At 41.9% G+C, this 21674-nt stretch overlaps 1 protein-coding gene across 3 annotated transcripts in view; it reads right to left on the bottom strand.

Moving 5' to 3' along the window:
* zwilch (zwilch kinetochore protein) overlaps positions 1 to 21497 on the bottom strand; it is a 52894-nt gene extending 31397 nt beyond the window's left edge. For 2 of the 3 annotated variants that reach the window (XM_060852945.1, XM_060852946.1), the window contains exons 1-10: positions 21366 to 21497; positions 17795 to 17846; positions 16126 to 16221; positions 13981 to 14099; positions 12412 to 12611; positions 11652 to 11731; positions 10174 to 10329; positions 8992 to 9063; positions 6435 to 6528; positions 4059 to 4114 (exon numbers count right to left, since the gene is read on the bottom strand). In XM_060852945.1, the coding sequence (XP_060708928.1) occupies positions 4059 to 4114; positions 6435 to 6528; positions 8992 to 9063; positions 10174 to 10329; positions 11652 to 11731; positions 12412 to 12611; positions 13981 to 14099; positions 16126 to 16221; positions 17795 to 17846; positions 21366 to 21418 (978 nt within the window). In that variant the 5' untranslated portion in view covers positions 21419 to 21497. The remainder of the gene's footprint in view (positions 1 to 4058; positions 4115 to 6434; positions 6529 to 8991; positions 9064 to 10173; positions 10330 to 11651; positions 11732 to 12411; positions 12612 to 13980; positions 14100 to 16125; positions 16222 to 17794; positions 17847 to 21365) is intronic. The other variant, XM_060852947.1, reaches the window with a different exon arrangement.
* Positions 21498 to 21674: the final 177 nt, after the last annotated feature.

Below are 21674 nucleotides of genomic sequence, written 5' to 3'. Positions count from 1 at the left end.
GCCTCAACATCTTCTATGCTCACTTTGAGCAGAATTTTGGCAGAGAGGTAACACTGACAAGTCCCGACAACTCCATCAAAACAGTCACGGCATCAGAGGTCAGATCAGTTTTCCTTCGTGTCAATTTAAGGAAAGCGATGGGACCAAATGGAGTACCAGTCCATGCACTCAGAGCATGCGCAGATCAACTGGCAGAGGTCTTCTCAACCACTCCCTGCAGCAGGCCACTGTCCCTGCTTGTTTCAAGAGGGCCAACGTCATCCCTGTGCCTAAGAAGGCTCATGCAGCATGTCTCAATGACTACCGCCTAGTGGCCTTAACTTCAGTGTCATGAAGTGCTTCGAAAGGCAGGTCATGGCATTAATAAACTCCAGCCTCCCTACTATTGACCCACTCCAATTTGCCTATCGGACCAACAGACCCACGTCAGAGGCCATATCACTTGCCCCTCACAGCTACGTAAGAATCCTACTCATTGACTACAGTTCAACCTTCAACACTATTATCCCCTCGAGACTGATTACTAAACTTAGTGAACTCGGACTAAGCCCCATTTTCTGCAAATGGATCCTCAGTTTCCTGACCCACAGGCCACAATCAGTGAAGATTGGGGACGATATTTCATCCTCACTAACATTCAGCCCTGGAGCCCGCCAGGTGCGTACTTAGCCCCCAACAGTACTCACTGTATACTAGACTAATGACATTTACAAGTTCGTTGATGACACCACCATAGACGGTCGAAGCTCAGATGGCGACAAAGCAGACTAGGGACGGGAGGTGGAAGACCTGGAAACTAGCTCTCAATGCTGGCAAAACCAAGGAATTCATTATAGACTTTTGGCAGGATGTTACTCATGCCCCCCTCTTAGATTACACATTAACAGCAGAGAGGTGGAACAAGTGGAGAATGTCAAGCGCCTGGGAGTGGTCATCTACAACAAGTTTTCCTGGACTCATGTGGACACATTGGTTACAAAGGCCCAAGAATGTCTCTTCTTCCTCAGGCAGCTGAGAAAATTTGGCATGATGGCGAAAGCCCTTGCCAACTTTTATAGGTGCGCCATCGAGAGCATTCTGTCTGAATGTATCGATACCTGGTATGGCAACTGTACCATTCAAAATTGGAGACAGTTACAGAGAGTGGTCAATTCGGCCCGGACAATCCCAAAGGCCAACCTCCCATCTATAGAATCCATCTACCAGGCCCACTGTCAAAGAAAGATGGCCAGCATTCTCAAAGATCCATCCCACCTTGGCAATGCTTTTCTACAACCTCTACCATCGGGGAGAAGGTACAGAAGCTGAGCACCAGCCAGTTTCGAAACAGTTTCTACCCTACTGTTGTTAGAATAATGAATGGACTCACAAACTCCTAGCATTTGCCTATAGCTGTGTTTTTGTTTTGCCGCTGCTTACCTATTATTTACTTATCTACACTATTTAACTCTGTGATCTGCCTGTGTTGTTCACAGGACAAAGCTTTTCACTGTGGCTCGGTACATGTGACAATAAATTCAATTCAATTCCCCTTGGGAAATGCCCGAGTCTCAGTCTTTATCTGCCACCTGCTTCATTCTACACTGAGCTCTCTTTAGGTGCTGTTTAGCTAACTCATCTACTTGATTTAATCTCTCCCTCACCTCCAATACATAATCTAATTGAGAGATTGCTGACTTTAGTCCTGTCAATTTTTATTTAATTAATTTCAAAGGGCCTCGCACTTCATGTCCTAATATTAACTCAAAGGGAGTGAACTGAGTACATTCATTTGGGGCATCTCTAATGGCAAACAATACGAATGGGATACCTTTATCCCATTCATTTGGGTAATCCTGACAGTATGCTCTTAACATGGCCTTCAAGGTCTGATGCCACCTTTCTACAGCTCCCTGGGATTCAGGTTGATACGTGCTGTATACCTAGGCTATCCATAACCTTCTTAAACAGCCTAACAGTAAAATGTGACCCTTGGTCTGACTGAGTCTCTCTGGGTAGCTCATATAGTATGAAGAAGACTCCTCTCATAGCCTTTGTGTCTTGATACTCCATAAGAGAATTGTCTCCAGAAATCTGGTAGACACATTCATTATGGTTAACAAGTACTGGTTCCCACTTTTAGTTCTCAGGAGGGAACCTACACAATCAATTACAACTCATATGAAAGGTTCTTCAAACGCAGGAATTGTCAACAAAGGTGCTGGTTTTATTACCACCTATGGCTTACCAAACATTTGATACGTATGGCAAAAGTTAACCACATCCTTGTGCATTCCAGGCCAATGAAAATGTTTTTGTACTTTAGCGCAAGTCTTTCGTACACCTAGGTGACCTCCTACAGGTAGTTCATGTGCTACCCGTAACACTTGCTATCTATATACTACCGGCAACACAATCTTGTGCACTTTGGCCCATTTCTCCTCTGCACTAACCTGCCATGGTCTCCATTTCCATCTGAGAATTCTATCTTTCAGATAATAACACCCGGAATATTCTCTGCCTCCTTTTCAGAGTATGCATCCACATATATCTCTTCTTGCTGTTGCAAGTCCCTTAGCCTTTCAGGACTAAACACTTCTGTCTTACCTTCTGCTTGTTCAGGTTTTTCCTGCGCCATTACATTAAACAGGGTATCTGCTAACTGAACCTCAACTCCTTCATCTTTCTCTTTACTTTTCACTTCGTGCTGTGACTTATGATAGTGGGATTTGGTTGTCACACAGTCTGGGAAAATACCAGGATATTTCTGTTTTAATCCTCAGTTTCTTGGTCTTCCTTGGGCTTCTCCACAACAAAGGGTGTCACTCCCACCTTGGAGCCAGCCAAATCATTCCCAAGAACAAACTGAATTCCTGGAACTGACACTCCTATCAATCACTCACACTGTAACTTCCCCAGTCTTAAGTTGGCACTCCATCCTGATCTTACATAGGGGAACGCTAAATTTCTGTCCATCCATCCCACAATTACCACCCTCTCGGGTAACAGATCAGCAAGAGTGCATATTCACTCATCCTTTACTATCAGCGACTGGTTAGATCCTGTATCTCTCAAAATTACAACTTCTTATCCTTTGTCCCCGTTCTTTCTGAGTAAACTTTACCCACAGAGGCAAATTCTTTGTAGAGATCAGATACTAATTCTATACCCAGCCCCTGTCAAGGCTGTGCACTCTCCTGCTGCTCCTCAGCTCTTCTTGGGGTCTCCTTTACTACCTTCACTAATGCCACTGGCTTAGCTTCTTTTGCCACATCTTTTCCCACAGTGCCTTTCCTTAATGACCAGCACTGTGTCTTTACCTATCCCACTTTACCACAGTGGAATCACCTGAGGCCTCTCACCTCCTTTCCACTTTCTTGGGCTTCTTCTTTTATCCTGTGGTAAAGTCTTACCAGTGCTCTCTACTCTTGGTTGAGTTGTGTAGGATCTCCCCTTCTCCAAACTTCTATCATCTTCTAAAACAGCTTGCTTTACGCACCAACGTGTACTCATTTGCTAACTCTGCCGCCTTTCTCACTTCTTGAACTTTGTTCCTCCACGTGAATTCTTACCATCTAGAAGTGATTTTTAAAAATTCCTCCAACAGAATAATCTCTCTTACAGGCTCAAACATCTTATCTATTTTCAAGCACGAACTATCGATCAACATGACTATATTTAATTCTTTTGAACTCAACATAAGTCTGACCTGGTAGCTTCTTTAAGTTTCTGAATCACTGTCTATATGCTTCTGGTACCAATTCATAAGCACTTAAAATAACCTGTTTAGCCAGAATCCTAGACTGGAGATGGTTGCAATTGCTTTAGGAAAACAAATCAAACCAGGTACGCTTCAAGAGAACTAGTTTAGTTGATTATTGAGGTTATTTGTGACTGGAACCAAAGGAGAGTTAATGGTACACATCATGGTAGAGCTCCAAATCAACTTTAACACGTGATAGATGAAAAGTATACTTTTATTGCATATTCAAATGCTTAACTATACAGATTCCTCTTTCAAAAGAGTAAAGACAGGGTTACATTTTCCACACCTTTTTCCAATCATTAGATTATCTTACCTCTGTCTCCTTACTCTTCAGCTGCTGTTGAGAGACATTGAGTTGGTTCTTTAGGTCTGTATTGGACATGAAAACACAAAAAAAAACTGTGCTAGTGCAAATAATGTACTGTAAAAGTCCAACCATAACTGAAGGCACCCAGAAAACATATCTTCATTTTTTAAAAATTCAGTCACGGGAAGCTTCTGGTTAGACCAGCATTTATTGACCACCCATGATTGACCAGAGGGTAGTTCAGAGTCAACCACATTGGTGTGGAACTGGAGTCACATGTGGGCTAGAGCAGAGAAGGATGGTAGACTTCCTTCCTTAAAGCTGCAAATGTGTTGCTGGTCAAAGCACAGCAGGTTAGGCAGCATCTCAGGAATAGAGAATTCGACGTTTCGAGCATGAGCCCTTCATCAGGAATAAGAGAGAGAGAGCCAAGCAGGCTGAGATAAAAGGTAGGGAGGAGGGACTAGGGGGAGGGGCGATGGAGGTGGGATAGGTGGAAGGAGGTCAAGGCGAGGGTGATAGGCCGGAGTGGGGTGGGGGCGGAGAGGTCAGGAAGAGGATTGCAGGTTAGGAGGGCGGTGCTGAGTTGAGGGAACCGACTGAGACAAGGTGGGGGGAGGGGAAATGAGGAAGCTGGAGAAATCTGAATTCATACCTTGTGGTTGGAGGGTTCCCAGGCGGAAGATGAGGCGCTCCTCCTCCAGCCGTCGTGTAGTTGTGTTCTGCCGGTGGAGGAGTCCAAGGACCTGCATGTCCTCGGTGGAGTGGGAGGGGGAGTTAAAGTGTTGAGCCACGGGGTGATTGGGTTGGTTGGTTCGGGCGGCCCAGAGGTGTTCTCTGAAGCGTTCCGCAAGTAAGCGGCCTGTCTCACCAATATAGAGGAGGCCACATCGGGTGCAGCGGATGCAATAGATGATGTGTGTGGAGGTACAGGTGAACTTGTGGCGGATATGGAAGGATCCCTTGGGGCCTTGGAGGGAAGTGAGTGTGGAGGTGTGGGCGCAAGTTTTACATTTCCTGCGGTTGCAGGGGAAGGTGCCGGGGGTGGAGGTTGGGTTGGTGGGGGGTGTGGATCTGACAAGGGAGTCACGAAGGGAGTGGTCCTTGCGGAACGCTGATAGGGGAGGGGAGGGAAATATATCCTTGGTGGTGGGGTCCGTTTGGAGGTGGCGGAAATGGCGGCGGATAATACGTTGTATGCGCAGGTTGGTGGGGTGGTAGGTGAGAACCAGTGGGGTTCTGTCTTGGTGGCGGTTGGAGGAGCGGGGCTCAAGGGCGGAGGAGCGGGAAGTGGAGGAGATGCGGTGGAGGGCATCGTCGATCACGTCTGGGGGGAATCTGCGGTCCTTGAAGAAGGAGGCCATCTGGGTTGTGCGGTGTTGGAATTGGTCCTCCTGGGAGCAGATGCGGCGGAGACGAAGGAATTGGGAATATGGGATGGCGTTTTTACAGGGGGCAGGGTGGGAGGAGGTGTAGTCCAGGTAGCTGTGGGAGTCAGTCGGTTTATAATAGATGTCTGTGTTGAGTCGGTCGCCCGAGATAGAAATGGAAAGGTCTAGGAAGGGGAGGGAGGAGTCTGAGACAGTCCAGGTGAATTTCAGGTCGGGATGGAAGGTGTTAGTAAAGTTGATGAACTGTTCAACCTCCTCGTGGGAGCACGAGGCAGCGCCGATACAGCCCTTCCTTAAAGGGCAGAACTGAACCAGATGTGTTTTGCCAATAATCAACAATGGCTTTATGGTTATTATTAGATTCCTTGAGAATTCAAATTTCACCATCTGCCATGACAGGATTTGAACCCAGATCCTCAGAATATTAGCTGAGTTTCTGGATTAATACAACAGCAACAAAACCACTAGGCCATTGCCTCCTCTATGTGCACATTTTCACAGCTTTTAGTATAATTTGTCCAATTATTTTATTACAGATATATCAGACCTAGAATCAAAGGAGAAACAGTAGGCAATTTTTAACTTGAACAAATCAGAGAGATTTTCTATTCCATCTCCAAACCTATGGTTCAATTAAAAGATAAGAAAATGTTGAATTTGACCTGGTTCAAAATTATTATTATAGATGAAAAGTAAACATCAGTCTGTCATTGGACAAAAAATGGAAAAATACTTTAATTCTCCAGCAACAACACTTCTCACATTGAGCATCAGAGAATGCCTCTGATTGGTTTTGGAATGTTTCAGCAAACCACTTCAAGTGTAATATTTCATGAGAAACAGCCATATGTCAACACCAAACTATAAATTGAGCTCATAGATAATTCAGCAATCATAATACTAAAAAGATGTATTCAATTATACTCAAATACCCAGCCCAAAAAGTATAAATTTTTATAACAGATGCTGTTCAAAAATGAAATGCATGTACCTTCAATTAACTCCTGCACAACAGTCACAGCAGACTTTTCTTCTAGAACTTCTGGCCACTCTGTTTCTCCTGTTTTCAAACCTTGAGCTAAAACCTGTCACACAACACAGCAGATACAAGTTCATTATGTACAAACAATTACATGTAGGCGGAGATGATGGCCTAATGATATTATTGCTGAACTATTAATCCAGAAACTCAGCTAATGTTCTGGGGACACAGGTTCAAATCCTGCAGGTGGGGAAATTTGAATTCAATTTTTAAAAATCTGAATGAATTAAGAATCTAATGATGACCATGAAACCATTGCCAATTGTTGGAAAACCTATCTGGGTCACTAATGTCTTCAGGGAAGGAAATTTGCCATCCTCACCTGGTATAGCCTGCATGTGACTCCAGAGCCACAGCAATATGGTTGACTCTCAAATACCCTCTGAAATGGCCGATCAAGTCATTCAGTTCAAGGGCAGCTAGGTGTCAACAATAAATGCTTGCCAGCCAATGAAGCATACATCCCACAAGTAAATATTAAAAAAAAGGTTATGATAGTCAAGAACGTTGTTTAAAACTTCTAAACCACCATCCTGTCATAGACTTTTGAAAAATCTCCTCCTTTATCACCAAAATTCACTTCTTAGTATAAGCTGTGCTTCAATTGGTAGGGTTTTATAACCTTTTGAGTTCGGGTTCAGTTTCCCCACAGCAGGACCTGGGCACAAAAATTTACACTGAGACTCTAGTCAGTAATGCACTGTCTGCAACGCTATGCTTTGGATGACAGGAAGGGGGTGGGAGGAAGGGGATGGGGAAGGAGGAGGAGGGAGAAAGGGGAAGAGGAGGAAGAAATTGGGGTAGAGGAAGAAGAAAAAAAGTGGAGAGGTGGATGAAAGGGAGAGAGGAGGAGAAGGAGAAAGCCAGGAAAGGGGCAGAAGCAGGGAATATAGGGGTGGTGGCAGTGTAAAAGGAAGAGAATAAGAGGAGGGTAACAAACAGAAGGAGAATCTGGAGGGTGGATCCTGTAAATGATCTGGAAATGATAGCTGAGCTTATTAAGCAAAAGATTCAAAAGCAGAGTTACTAACTCTTGCCAAAATTGAACAAGGTGGTCTCTCATTGTAACAAGCATGCAATGTTGCAAAAATGGTTTTAACAATAAAACAGGAATTTATCACAAAACCAAATGGGAAAAAAAAGTCAAACATTTCACATATAACAAATTTAAAGGTTTCAAAACATATGGTAAAATACAATCCCATTAATCCCAACAGCAGTCTTTTATAGCATTCAAATGCCACAGAGAATTCCCTTCCCTTACTAAGTTGTCTCTTCAATACCTAGCTTGGCAAATCTGATTTGTCTCATTTAACTTTAAGGTGAGGGGGAAAGATTTAAAAGAGACCTAAGGGGCAACTTTTTCACACAGGGTGGTGCATGTATGGAATGAGCTGCCAGAGGAAAGGATGGAGGCTGATACAATTACAACATTTAAAAGGCACCTGGATGGATACATTAATAGGAGAGGTTTAGAGGGATATGGGCAAATGCGACTATTTAGGAAAAATGGTTGGCATGGACAAGTCTGACCGAAGGGTCTATTTCCGTGCTGTACAACTCTGTGACTCTATCCTCATACCTTCATACAAAGTATAGACTTTCTCAGCTTCAAAAATCCCTTCAAAATTTTAATCAAATCCTTCTGGTCTAGAACTTTAAAACTAAACGCCTTACTGAAGTAATATACTCTAAACAGTTCTAATCTATCTCCCTTATTTGGGAGCAACTGTCTTACATACCCAGCTTCAATCAAGACTTCTGCAAATTGTCAAATTGAAACTAAAAGGGCTTTCTTCAAACTATGGATGTTTCCCCAAATCAAAAGAAAAACACGAATTTGGACTTTCTAAATGGAAAAGCTTCTAATAAGCGTCCAATGTATAATTGTTTACTTTGTTCTTTCATAAAGACCCTCCTATGTTACCAAGTTCCCATTATCTTCCAAGAACTCTCGATTGAGTTCAGACATACAGATCAAAACTCTCATGCCATTAATTCAAATTCAAACTCTGAAAACTAATTATATTAAAATTGAGATATGTCACACCACTTACAATCATAATAGCTGGACAGCATAGCAGGAGAGCTGCTGCTCTATGAAGAACAGGCACAACTAAATTATGACATTAAGAACTGTTAAAAAAGACAATTGTGATTGCTAGAAATTCCAATTTTATTGACCCTACTGAGAGCAATGCTCTAAATTCTATACAGCAAATTAAATGAATAGAAAGTTCAGATTTTTGAGACTAACTAGTGCCTGTGAACTACTTTATCAAAGCTATTTGTGTAATACAAGAGGAAACAATGTTTTTTGACCAAAGGCACCAATCCCTCACATTCACCACCCTAGAAGAATATTGCCTCTGTGCATTTAAAACATCATAAAAGAGCTTTTGGATCAGCCTGCAAGATGTTGGAACATGTCTTTATGAACATAAATTTTTTTAAAATTGTAAAGAATTGATGAATTTATGAATATTTATTTGAAGTAAATACTTACGAGAAGAAATTCTAGCTCCTTATATATTTGGATAACAGGACTTCTCAGGTCTCCAGGTTCCACTTTGATATTCTAAAACAACCACAAAACAAGGAGAATAAAACTGTAACAGACACACAATATAAAACTAGGCCAAATGAGTCCAATCTATCACTAGGAATTTGGAGGCTAAGCCTAGCCAGTTCATACAAGGTACTTAACTCCATGCATGGCCTACAAAATACAGTTTCAACTGGCAACTGATGATCAGTTTTTCTTTATTGAGGTTAAATCACTGATAAGTTACTTCAAAAGTTTTCAATCTTGTATAAAATATTAAAATTACACCAGTAGAGAAAAATTCTAAGTATATCAAATACTAATTGTTATGCTAGGTATATAATGTTTAGAATGGTTTACTAGGAGGTAATTCAGACACAAAAATATCACAACATGAAAGGAAAATTGGATTGTGTATTGATAAATTTCAGAGTCAAAATGGCCCTCAACCCTCCCCAAACATGCACAAAGCCTCCTCCAAAAAGTCTTTTGTAAGTGTGCATTAATGCATTTTTTAAAAAATCCAAACAGGAATCTGATTTCTTAATATCTGACAATGCCACATGCAACTGATTCTTTAATTCAAGAGACAAGGCTGTAAGTGATTCATTCTCCTCTAGTACATGAAACACTAGCTTGTACCCAGCACCCTGGAACAGCACATTGGGTGTACCTCCATCACATGGACTGCAACGATATAAGAACGCAGCTTATGACCAACTTCTTGAGGGTAGGGAACAAATGCTGATCTAGCCAACAACACCCATATCCCCATGAAAATTTTTAGAAGTCCTGCAGTCCTGAGTAGTAGTTCAGGAATGCAATGCAAATTTCCCACACTAATAAGCCACTGCTTTAACAATGTAGACAGGGATAAATTGGAGGTCATCACCATTGATGACAACCTTCTAACAGTTACACTGGCTGACACTTTGGATTCAGTGTGAGGTTTGCCTTTAGGCAAACAATCTCATGGCATCTAGAGACATCAAAAGGAAACAGACAAACCTGCCTCCAAAAAGCAAAACTCACATGTTCTGTACATGTATCAGAGTGTGCGTTTGTGTGAACGAGAGAACTGTCCTAGATTACATAAATGACACAAATAGCAAGAGTAGCCAGTACCTTGTTTCATTTCCTTACCAGTGTAGCAACTGATGTAAGTGGTGGAATTTCTAAGATTTTGTCCACATTGTTCCAAGTGAAATCCACCATAATGTTACTCTGGGATTCCAATATTGTATTCTCCAATACAGTGGCACCAAACAAATCATACTGTGCAAAGCCCTTCGTTATGACCTGAATCAAGGCAATAGGCCATTACACATAATAACGTAATATTTCAATGCTTTTCCCCAAAGTAAACATATTTCCCAACATATATTTTAAGACACTTTCATAATCTCAGAACTGGTTTCTTACTTCAGAATCCTGAGGACTTGAAATGCAATATACATGTGCAAGTCTTTGTAACTGTGCCCACAATCTTACAATCTAAAGTCTTACTTAGTAAAAAAATCAATAGAAGTCACAGAAATAATAACTTCTACGTGTCTTTAATCTAACAAAAAGTCCAAGTCACATAACGCAATATGAGGACTAACAGTTAAAAAAACTGAACAAAAAGGTAGGTCTTACGGCATGTATTAAAACAATGAGAGGGAGACAGAGAGATCTGAGGAAGGAATTCAAGAACTTAGGACCAAGGCAGTACAGTAACAGCCACCAATAGTGGATCAACTAAAAACAAGGTGCTCAAGAGGCCAGAATTAACAGAGCACAAATGTCTCAGGGTTGAGGGTCTGGAAGAGCTGATGATATAAGGAGGAGCAGGGCCACAAAGAAATGTGAAAGTTGAGCAAAAGGATCGACAACAGAATTCGAAATAAAAGTAGGAAAGCGTGCACCCAGAAAAATAAAGAGACATTCCAGGTTTACAGCTAAAATGGAGTGTAAACCTTGGAGTTTGGAAGCTTGGTGATGAGGAATGGGAGATAGAAAGGAAAATAGTTAAGATTGATCAATATTAGTTGCCTGTCAAACAGTGCTTCAAAATTTTAAATTCTCATATTTATTTTCACATTCCTCTCTGGTATGACCACTCCTGATTTCTGTAATTTCTTCCAGCCTTATATAACCTTCTGAAATATCTACATTCATTTAACTCCGTACACCCGGACATGTTTGATTTTGATTTTTCAACTATTGACACCCAAGCTCATATTCCCTCCACAAACCTTTCTGCCTTGTTTTCTTCCTTTAATACATTCCTCAAAACCTACCTCTGACTAAGCTTCTAACCATCTGCTCTAATATCACTGAACTTTGCCCACCCCATGATTACTGTGTGGGTTTCCGTCAGGTGCCCCGGTTTCCTCCAACAGTCCAAGAATGGGTAGGCTAAGGGGATTAGCCATAGTATATGTGGGGTCTTGGAATAGTGCAGTGTTTAATTTTGCTTTATACACTTCTGCGAAGCAACTCAAGTTATCTTACATTAAAAAATACTAAATAAAGATAACATACTGATTTATCTCAGAATTTTATCGGATTTATTAAAGCTATGCACAACTGATGGGGAGCACATGGTGGGGGGAAAGAAAGTGAGTGGAAATACTTACAGCAGAACAAAGATGTCTGTCTTTATGGGCACTTTTCAACTTTTCCACGCTTGTGAAAGAATTTTTGTCAAAAATTGGTCCTAAAAGAATGAGAAATAATACTTTGAAAATAGTATTCAAACAGAAAATAATTCTATGCATTTGCCCACTAAAAAGTGACAAGACAATCATTGCATATATTCAAGTCCCTTGGCAAGACTGAAAAAGAAAACAAGCACATAGGGAAGCTTTACAACAGTTAATGTGAAGAAATGGAGCTCATTGATTTGTTCTACATTACAGATATTGGCCAGTTTGTGATGCAGAGTGATGCCAACAGCGTGAGTTCAATTCCTGCATCTGCCGAGGTTATCATGAAGGACTCTCCTTCCCAACCTTGCCTGAGGCATGATGACCCTCAGGTTCCATAGCACCATTTGTCTCTCTCTTGCTAATGAGAGAGCAGCCTCTTGGTCCTTTGGAAATAAAGTGACTTTTTATATATAAAATAATGGTCACTGGAGCATGAAAGCCAGGATCCAGTGCAACCTTCATGTGGTGCTTTATTAAATGTTAAAGGCTTGTAACAGCAAAGTGCACAGGCATTAAATCCTCAGTTTAGAATCACATTACATTGTATCCTTTTTTTAAATATTTGTATTACGAATTCTAATTCCCACATTTTAAGAAGTTTTCAGGTTTGGATTTCATCTTTCCATGAATAATGATTGAGATAATGTTTAATACAACTCTTTATAAAAGCACCGTTTCGATATCTTACCAGTGCATGTAACTATATGGAAAACAATTGATGTAATCTCTTTCCCGGTATTCACAGGTTCAGCTCCTAGCCAAACAGTACCTTCAGGATCAGAACCATCGCACCTTACCCACAGCAGAGGAAAGGCAGTTGATGTGCTGCAGTTGACCACCTGGGCCATGTGTGGATTATGGGCCAAGGTGTACCAGGAAACCAACTGTCTAAAAAAGAAGAAAAATAAATAAGCATTAGAGATGGAAAAAGCAGCATCAATACCATATAGATGAATTTGAGATGTCAATCTCAATCTGGTCAAGCTACAAAACAGGACTACTTGCATGCCAAGCAAGATAAGTAGCAAGTGGTTGATAGAACTATGCAATCCCACAACCAAAGGATCAGATCGAAGCTTTGAAGTCCTGCTACATCAGGTCATGAATGATGGTGGACAGTCAAACAACTCATTGGTGGCGGCGGTTCCACAAATATCCCTATTCTCAACAACTATTCGACTTGGTGATCATCAGTAAAGCAACAGGAGTTATCAACAGTGCTATCAAGCAGTGCATGATCAGGATAACTTGCTCATTCATGCCCAGTTTGGGTTTCGCCAGGGCCACTCAGCTCCTAACCTTACAGCCTTATACAACATGGACAAAGGAGCTGAATTCCAGAGGTGAGCTGAGAATGGCAGCTCTTGACATCAAGGCTGCAATTGATCAATTGTGACATTAAGGAGACCGAGCAAAACTGAAGTCAATAATCGTAGCTAGCACATAGGAAGATGGCAACAGTGGTAATTGAAAGGCAGTCACTCAGCTCCAGGATATCTCTGCAGAAATTGCTCTGGGTAATGTCCTAGGCCCTTCCAACTTCGGCTGCCTCATCAATGACCTTCCCTCCATCAAAAGGTTGGAGGAGGGGACGTTCACTGATGATTTTATAATATTCAGCAACATTTGTGACTCATCCAATACTGAAGCAGTCTGTGTTCAAATGCAACATGATCTGGATGATATCCAGGCTTGGGCTGAAAAGTGACAAATAATATTCAAGCCTTAGGAATGCCAGACAATGTTTACAAGTGCAGGTCAGAGACCAGGAATACTGCAGTGAGTAACTCACCTCCTGACTCCACAAAGCATGTCCGCCATCTACAAGGCACAAGTGTGAAGGAGTACTCCCCAATTTCCTGAATGACTGCAACTCCTACAATATTCAAAACGCTTGACACCATTCAGGACAAGGCAGCTTGTTTGATTCACACCACATCCACTCTCTCTCTGCAGGTGAGATATGTACTATCTATAACATGCACCACACAAGTTTGACATTGTACACTTTTCACTGCACTCCTGTACTCGAGCACACGTGACAATAAAGTTTAAAAAATCAAATTCACCAAAAGTTCTTTGGCAGCACCTTCCAAAACCATAATCATTTCCATTTAAAAGGACTAGGGCAGCAGATACATAGGAACACCACTATGAAGTTCCCCTTCAAGCCACTGACCATTCTGACTTGGAAACAGATTCTGTTCTTTCAATGTAGCTGGGTCAAAATCCTGGAACTCACTACTTTGCTAATTACCTTGCCTTCATGACAGAGAGGGTTAGAGGTCCCATGTCCTCTTCCAACTTGCTAGATGTTAGATTGCTGGTTTCATTAATACAAGAGTCTTCCAATTGGTCTTCATCAACTTTAATTGACTGTAAGTAAAGAGAGTACAGCATATAGGCAAAGCAATTGAAATAAATACATAAACAGCACAGCAGCAAAGCTCACCAAGGTGAATGCATCCGAGTACAGGTAAGGAATCAAATCTCCCACAAGAAATACCAAACTCAATCTTCAGGTGTGACCATAAACAATGACCATGAATGTGCTATACAATGGGGAAAGGTATCAAAGCTCAGCCAGTCCTTTTCTTGTTGGACATAGGAAGAAGGATCGCCAGACCTGAAACATTAACTTTTTGATTTCTCTTCACAGATGCTGCCAGACCTGCTGAGCTTTTCCAGTTTTTGTTCCTTTTCTTGTCGGATGTTCAGACGTGTCAAATTACTGTAATAGGCAGCAATCTTAATTCTCTCTAAATTTGATACTGGGGCTAGTTCTAACATTTTGTTGATCATTGCCGGGGTTGGAAGGTTTGAGCTGTAGGGTGTGGCTGATTGGCTGGGGCTATTTCACCTGCAGAGACGGAGGGGTTACCTTACAGAGATTTATAAAATCATGAGGGATATAGATAGGGTGAATAACCAAATATCACCAAGGTAGGGAAGTCGAAAATTAGGAGGGCATAAGTTTAAGGTGAGTGGGAAAATATTTAAAAGGGACGTAAATGGCTCCAGGCACCTACCACCCTCTGTGTAAAAACCTTGCTTTGCATATCTCCTTTAAACTTTCTTCCTCTCACCTTATTATTTGACATTTCCTCCCTGGGAAAAAGACTCTGACTACTCATGCCTCTCATAATTTTTTATACTTCTCTCAGGTCATCCCTCAGTTGTGATGCTATAGCACAATTCAAGTTTGTCCAACCTCTTCTTATAGAGAATATATCTAATCCAGCCAACATCTCAGTAACCTCTTTTGCACCTTCTCCAAATCTTTCCTTTACTGTCATGACCAGAGTTGCACCCAATATTCTGAACATGACTTACCAACTTATATACTCAATGCCCTGATCAGCCTTCTTTATCACCTTATCCACTTGTGTTGCTACTTTCAGGGAGCTGCTGGTTTGATCCCTCTGTGTATCAATGCTCCACAGGGTGCTGCCATTTATTGTGTATTTTCCTCTTGCATTTGACCTCCCAAAATGTATCACCTCACACTTAGAGTCATAGAGATGTACAGCATGGAAATAGACCCTTCGGTTCAACCCGTCCATGCCGACCAGATATCCCAACCCAAACTAGTCCCACCTGTTTGGATTACACTCCATCAGCTTTTTCTCTGCCCAAATTTCTAACTGATCTATATCCTGCTGCATCCTTTGACAACCTTCCTCACTATCTACACATCCACCTATTTTCATGTCGTCTGCAAACTTATTAATCAGACCAGCTCCAGAGGAACCTCAATTATCCAAAGGACATAGGTGGAAAGATATCATTTGGTTCATCAAATTCCGAATAATTGAGTGCTGCATAACATAGCCAAGCATTGGGACCATTCGATTTAGGGTCAAGCACTGATCCTTGCGGAACACCACTGGTGACAGACCTCCAATCAAAAAAACAAACCTCCATAACTACCCTCTGTCTTCACAGGAGGCTCCCAAGCACTGAGGATGTCACCTAGAAAGGGGACGAAACGTTTGCAACACAAACTCCCAGCTCGGCAAACAGAACCACAACAAACAATTTGAAATTTGAAGGAAGCAGCAGCCTAAAACAGAAAGGAGATAATGAGGGATGAAAATGAAAATGTTCACCCTAAATAGCCAAAAATTTCAAGAACATGGAAATGAAGCGTCACTGAGAAATGGTTCTAATGCAAATGCAAATTTATGTAACAATTCCTTTTCATTGCTTGTGTGGTGAGAAGATGAAGTCCATGGTCTTCAAATCAAGTCTTTCCATCAACTCATCCTTACTCCAATCCTGAATGATGACTGGCCTCAAACATTAAGAATTGGAAATTGATTACTGGCATAGGTATGAATGAAAGCCTCCTGTATAAAAGTCTCAATAAATAATAGAATAACACTTTACTTTAAATACTTACTGCTCTCTCTGCTATAAAGATGGGCACATTCTTCTTCCAGAAAGCTTGCAAAGGACTTCTGTTCACTTTAGTTACAATATGGACTTTAACATCATCCTAGGAAATAAACCAGAAAAAAGGCAAAACTCTCAAAATAAATCTTGCTTTCAATTGTTTGCACAGTGAGTACATGCCCTTAGGGGATAGTGCAATGTCACAGCTCAATGGTGCTCTACCTTAATGGGCAGTGCAAAATGACACAATATGGACACAAGCATCTCAATTACATTGTGCAAGGCAAATCCCTAGTTAATGGAGTGGAGAAAGTGGAAAATAAGTCGATAGGAAGTCACTGCAGATAGCAAATACAAGAATGATCCCCACTAGTAATTTGTCAAGGGAGAATAAAACAAAGTTCTTGAGAAAAGGTTTCAAAAAAATCTATTTCTTTAACTGTAATAGATCAGATTGAAGTGCAAGTGTGCCACACAAAACTTTGCATGGGCGCTCACTGTAAATAGCTTTGAGAAAACTGCCCAGGAAGTTTCAATTGTGTGGGATGGAAACATGGTTAGGACTGCAAAACTGTTGAGATTAATAAAGTAATCTTCCACGATGAACATATATATCTCCAAAGACCTATTGAAGGATATTGGACAGCAAGCTGACCATTCAGATGAGTTAGGAGAGGCCGTATCAATGGAATTTCATGTTATCATTGTTGAGCTCGACATCATTGCTTAAGGTTGTGAATGGTGCAGTGAGTAGAATCAAGCAAACACAAACTATTGAGCTGGATATTCACCAATGAGCGCACAATGTTCAGCACCATTCACAACTCCTCAGATACTGAAAGCAGTCAATGTTTAAATGCAACAAGATCTGGACAATATCCAAGCTTGGGCTGACAAGTGGCAAGTAACATTCGTGCCACACAAATGCCAGGCTATGACCATCACCAATAACAGACAATCTTACCACAACCCCTTGACATTCAATGGTGTTACCATCACTGAATCCCCTACGATCAACATCTTTGGGGGTTACCATTAACCAGAAACTAAAGTGGACTCCTCTCTTAGACAGAGTGGCTACAAGCAAGCGCAGGTCAGAGGCTCAGAATACTGCAACAAGTAACTCACCTCCTGATTTCCCAAGGCCTGCCAGCCATCTAGAAGACAGAAGTCTGGAATATTCCCCACTTGCCCAGATGAGTGCAACTCTAACAACACTTAAGAAGCTTAACACCATCCAGGACAAAGCAGCAGGCTCTGTTGGCGCCACACCTATAAGGCGCACTGCAAGATATTCCAAATACCCTCACAGTACCTTCCAAACCCATGACCACTTCCATCTAGAAGGACAAGGACAACAGGTACTTGAGAACACTACCACCTGCAAGTTCCCCTCCAAGCCACTCACCAAACTGACTTGGAAATATATTGCCGTTCATTCACTGTTGCTAGGTCAATATCCTGGAATTCCCTTCCTTATAGCGTTATGAGTCAACCCACAGCAGGTGGACTGCAGTGGTTCAAGAAGTTAGCTCATCACCACCTTCTCAAGGGCAACTAGGGACAGGCAATAAATGCTGGCCAGCCAGTGACACTCACAACCCATAAAAAAATTAATTTAGGAAAAAGAAGAGGTACTGGGGAATTAAAATACTCAAATTTTGCAACAAGATTACCTCATACAGCACGGGTTCCTTTAACAACCCTTTGTTTTCTTGGTCACAGAGTCTGTAAGGAAAGAAAATGCATTGAAACACAATAATCCTTGACTTCTTTACTGATTTAAATTCAGCCTTGAATATACCTAAAAAAAAAGCCATGAGTTTTTTCAAAGTGCTCAAGTAAAGTATATTCCAGTGAAAAACAAGGACTGTAAGAAAAGGGGTAATCCGCCATGGGTGTTTGAGGAAATAGGGAGGCTATCAAATTGAAAGAGAAGGCAAAGAAAGTGGCCAAGATCAGCGGGAATCTAGAAGATTGGCAGAGCTTTAAAGGTCAATAGACAGCCACAAAAAGAGAAAAAAGATAGAACATGAGAAAAAACTAGTGCAGAATATAAAGACAGATAGCAAAAGCTTCAATAAATATATAAAACGAAAAAGAGTGGCTAAACATTAATCGTTTAGAGGATGAGAAGGGGCATTTAGTCATGGGATATGATGAAATGGCTGAGGCATTGAATAGGTATTTTGTATCAGTCTTCACAGTGGAGGACACTAATAACATGCCAGAAAGAGAGATGAAGATAGGTAAAGACCTGGAAACGACCATTATCACAGAAGAGGTAGTGCTCGGCAAAATAATGGCGCTGAGGATAGACAAGTCTCCTGGCCCTGATGGAATGCATCCCAGGATACTAAAAGAGATGGCTGGAGAAGTAGCAAGTGCACTTGTGGCAATTTGTTTAGGGCGGCATGGTGGCTCAGTGGTTAGCACCGCTGCCTCACAGCACCAGGTTCAATTCCAGCCTTGGGTGACTGTCTGTGTGGAGTTTGCACATTCTTCCCATGTCTGCATGGATTTCCTCTGGGTGTTCCGGTTTCCTCCCACAGTCCAAAGATGTGCAGATCAGGTGAATTGCCCATGCTAAATTGCCCATAATATTAGGTGCATTAGTCAGAGGGAAATGGGTCTGGGTGGGTTACTCTTCGGAGGGTCAGTGTGGACTGGTTGGACCGAAGGACCTGTTTCCACACTGTAGGGAATCTAATTAATTTTAATATTTCATCCTCACTAACACTCAGCACTGGAGCCCGCCAGGGGTGTGTACTCAACCCCCTACTGTACTCACTGTATACCCATGTCTGTGTCGCTAAATACCAGACTAATGCCATTTACAAGTTCGTTGATGACACCACCATAGTCAGTCAAGTCTTAGATGGCGACGAAACAGACTATGGACGGGAGATGGAAGACCTAGAAACTAGCTCTCAATGCTGGCAAAACCAAGGAACTCATTATAGACTTTTGGCAGGATGTTACTCATGTCCCCCCCCTACACTTTAACAGCAGAGGTGGAACTAGTGGAGCATGTCAAGCTGTTTCTTGGGAGTGGTCATCAACAACAAGCTTTCTTGGACTCTTCATGTGGATGCCTTGGTTACAAAGAGCTAACAACATCTCTTCTTCCTCAGGCAGCTGAGGAACTTTGGCATGACGGCAAATACCCTTGCCAACGTTTATAGGTGCGCCATCGAGAGCATTTTGTCTGGATGTATCACTACCTGGTATGGCAACTGTACCATTCAAGATCGGAGACAGTTACAGAGAGTGGTGAACTCAACCCGGACAATCACAAAGACCAACCTCCCATCTCCAGAATCTATCTTCCAGGCCCGCTGTCAAGGAAAGGCCACCAGCATTCTCAAAGATCCACCCCACCCTGGCAATGTTTTTCTACAACCTCTACCATTGGGGAGAAGGTACACAACCCTGAACATGTGCACCAGCTGGTTTTGAAACAGTTTCTACCCTACTGTTAGAATACTGAATGGACTCACAAACTCTTAGCATTCTCCTGTACCTGTGTTTTTGTTTTTGCTGCTGTTTAATTAATATTTACTTATCTATGCTATTTAACTTTGTGATCTGCCTGTATTGCTTGCAAGACAAAGGTTTTCACTGTGCCTTGATATACATGATAATAAATTCAATTCACTTCAAGGAAGGAATAGCAAGGCATCTCGACAGAAATTGTCTGGTTGGGCAGATGCAGCATGGGCTCATGAAGGGCAGATCATGCTTAACTATTTTTGGGAATTCTATGAAGACATTATGAGCACAGTGGACAACAGGGACCCAGTAGATGTAGTGCACCTACATTTCCAAAAGGCCTTCGACAAGGTGCCGCACAGAGACTGCTGCATAAGATAAAGATGCATGGCGTTACGGGGAAAATATTAGCATGGATAGAGGATTGGTTAACTAACAGGAAGGAAATAGTGAGGATAAATGAGTGCTACTCTGGTTGGCAATCAGTAACAAGTGGTGTACCTCAAGGATCAGTGTTGGGACCGCAATTATTCACAATTTACATAGATGATTTGGAGTTGGGGACCACGTGTAATGTGTCAATGTTTGCAGATGACACTAAGATGAGTGGCAGAGCGAAGTGTGCAGAGGACTGTGCAACTTTGCAGGGGAAGATAGATACTTTAAGTGAATGGACAAAGATCTGTCAGATGGAATACAATGCTAATAAATGCGAAGTCACTAGTTTTGGTAGCAATAACAGTAAAAAGGACTATTGAGAATGGTATAAAATTGCAACATATTGCTATGCAGAGGGACCTGGGTGTCACTGTGCATGAATCGCAGAAGGTTAGTCTGCAGGTACAACAGGTAATTAGGAAGGCCAATGGAACTTTAGCTTTCACTGTTAGAGGGATTCAGTTTAAAAGCAGGGAAGCTATATTGCAGCTGTACAGGGTGCAGGTGAGGCCATACCTGGAGTACTGCATGCAGTTTTGGTCTCCTTACTTGAGAAAGGATGCACTGGCACTAGAGAGGATACAGAGGAGGGTCACTAGGTTGATTCCGGAGTTGAGGGGATTGGCTTTTGAGAAGAGACTGAGTAGACTGGGATTATATTCATTGGAATTTAGAAGAATAAGGGGAGGATCTTATAGAAAGATATAAGATTATGAAGGGAATAGATAAGATAGACGTAGAGAGGTTGTTTCCACTAGCAGGTGAAACTAGGACAAGATGGCAGAGTCTCAAAATTAGGGGAGCAGATTTAGGACAGAATTGGCAAGTTACTTCTTCACTCAGGGCTGTGAATATATGGAATTCCCTGCCCAGTGAAGTAGTTGATGCTACTTCAATAAATATTTTTAATGCTAAGATAGATTTTCTTTTGAACAATGAAGGAATTAAGAGTTACGGTGTGTTGGCAAGTAACTGGAGATGAGCCACGAAAAGATCAGCCATGATCTTATTGAATGGTGGAGCAGGGTTGCAGGGTTTACCCTCCTTTCCCCCTCCCCGCTCCATACTCCCTCTCCCACATACATCTCTGCCCCCACCCTCTTCCTTCTCCATACCTTTCCCCCATACATCTTCCCCATTCCCATTCCTCTCCCCCACACCCTCTCCATTCCTCTCCCCCCCCCACCCTCTCCATTCCTCTCTATTCTTCTCTCCCACCCCCCCACCCTCTCCATTCCTCTCTTCACCCCCGAAGGGTCTGGTTGACAGTTTGCTTAAACTGAATTTATCTGCAGTTCAGGCTTAATGAGCACTCACTGAAGCAGGAAGGTGTGAAAAGCTCTGACAGACTGGATAGTAACCGAGTCCATTGTATTACTTTCAATCAACAACACTTAAGAAAAAAACTTCTTCAAAAACAATTCAAACGTTCACCGCCCTGCGCGCGCGTTTCTCCTTGGTTCTTGCGTCATTTCCGTCGCTAGCATTTGTCTACATTTTAATTTCATTATTATCAATAACTATGTAATATTTCTGTTTCCAATTAACTATTTTTGTGCGAAAAATACTTTTTGAAAAATAACGGGTTATTTTCTCTCGCCAGGCGCGCGCTGCGACACTTCACCG

The sequence above is a fragment of the Hemiscyllium ocellatum genome, chromosome 39 (assembly GCF_020745735.1).
Source record: "Hemiscyllium ocellatum isolate sHemOce1 chromosome 39, sHemOce1.pat.X.cur, whole genome shotgun sequence".
Lineage (NCBI taxonomy): Eukaryota > Metazoa > Chordata > Chondrichthyes > Orectolobiformes > Hemiscylliidae > Hemiscyllium > Hemiscyllium ocellatum.
Note: the sequence above shows the minus strand (reverse complement) of the source record. Positions and strands in the feature narration are given on the sequence as shown.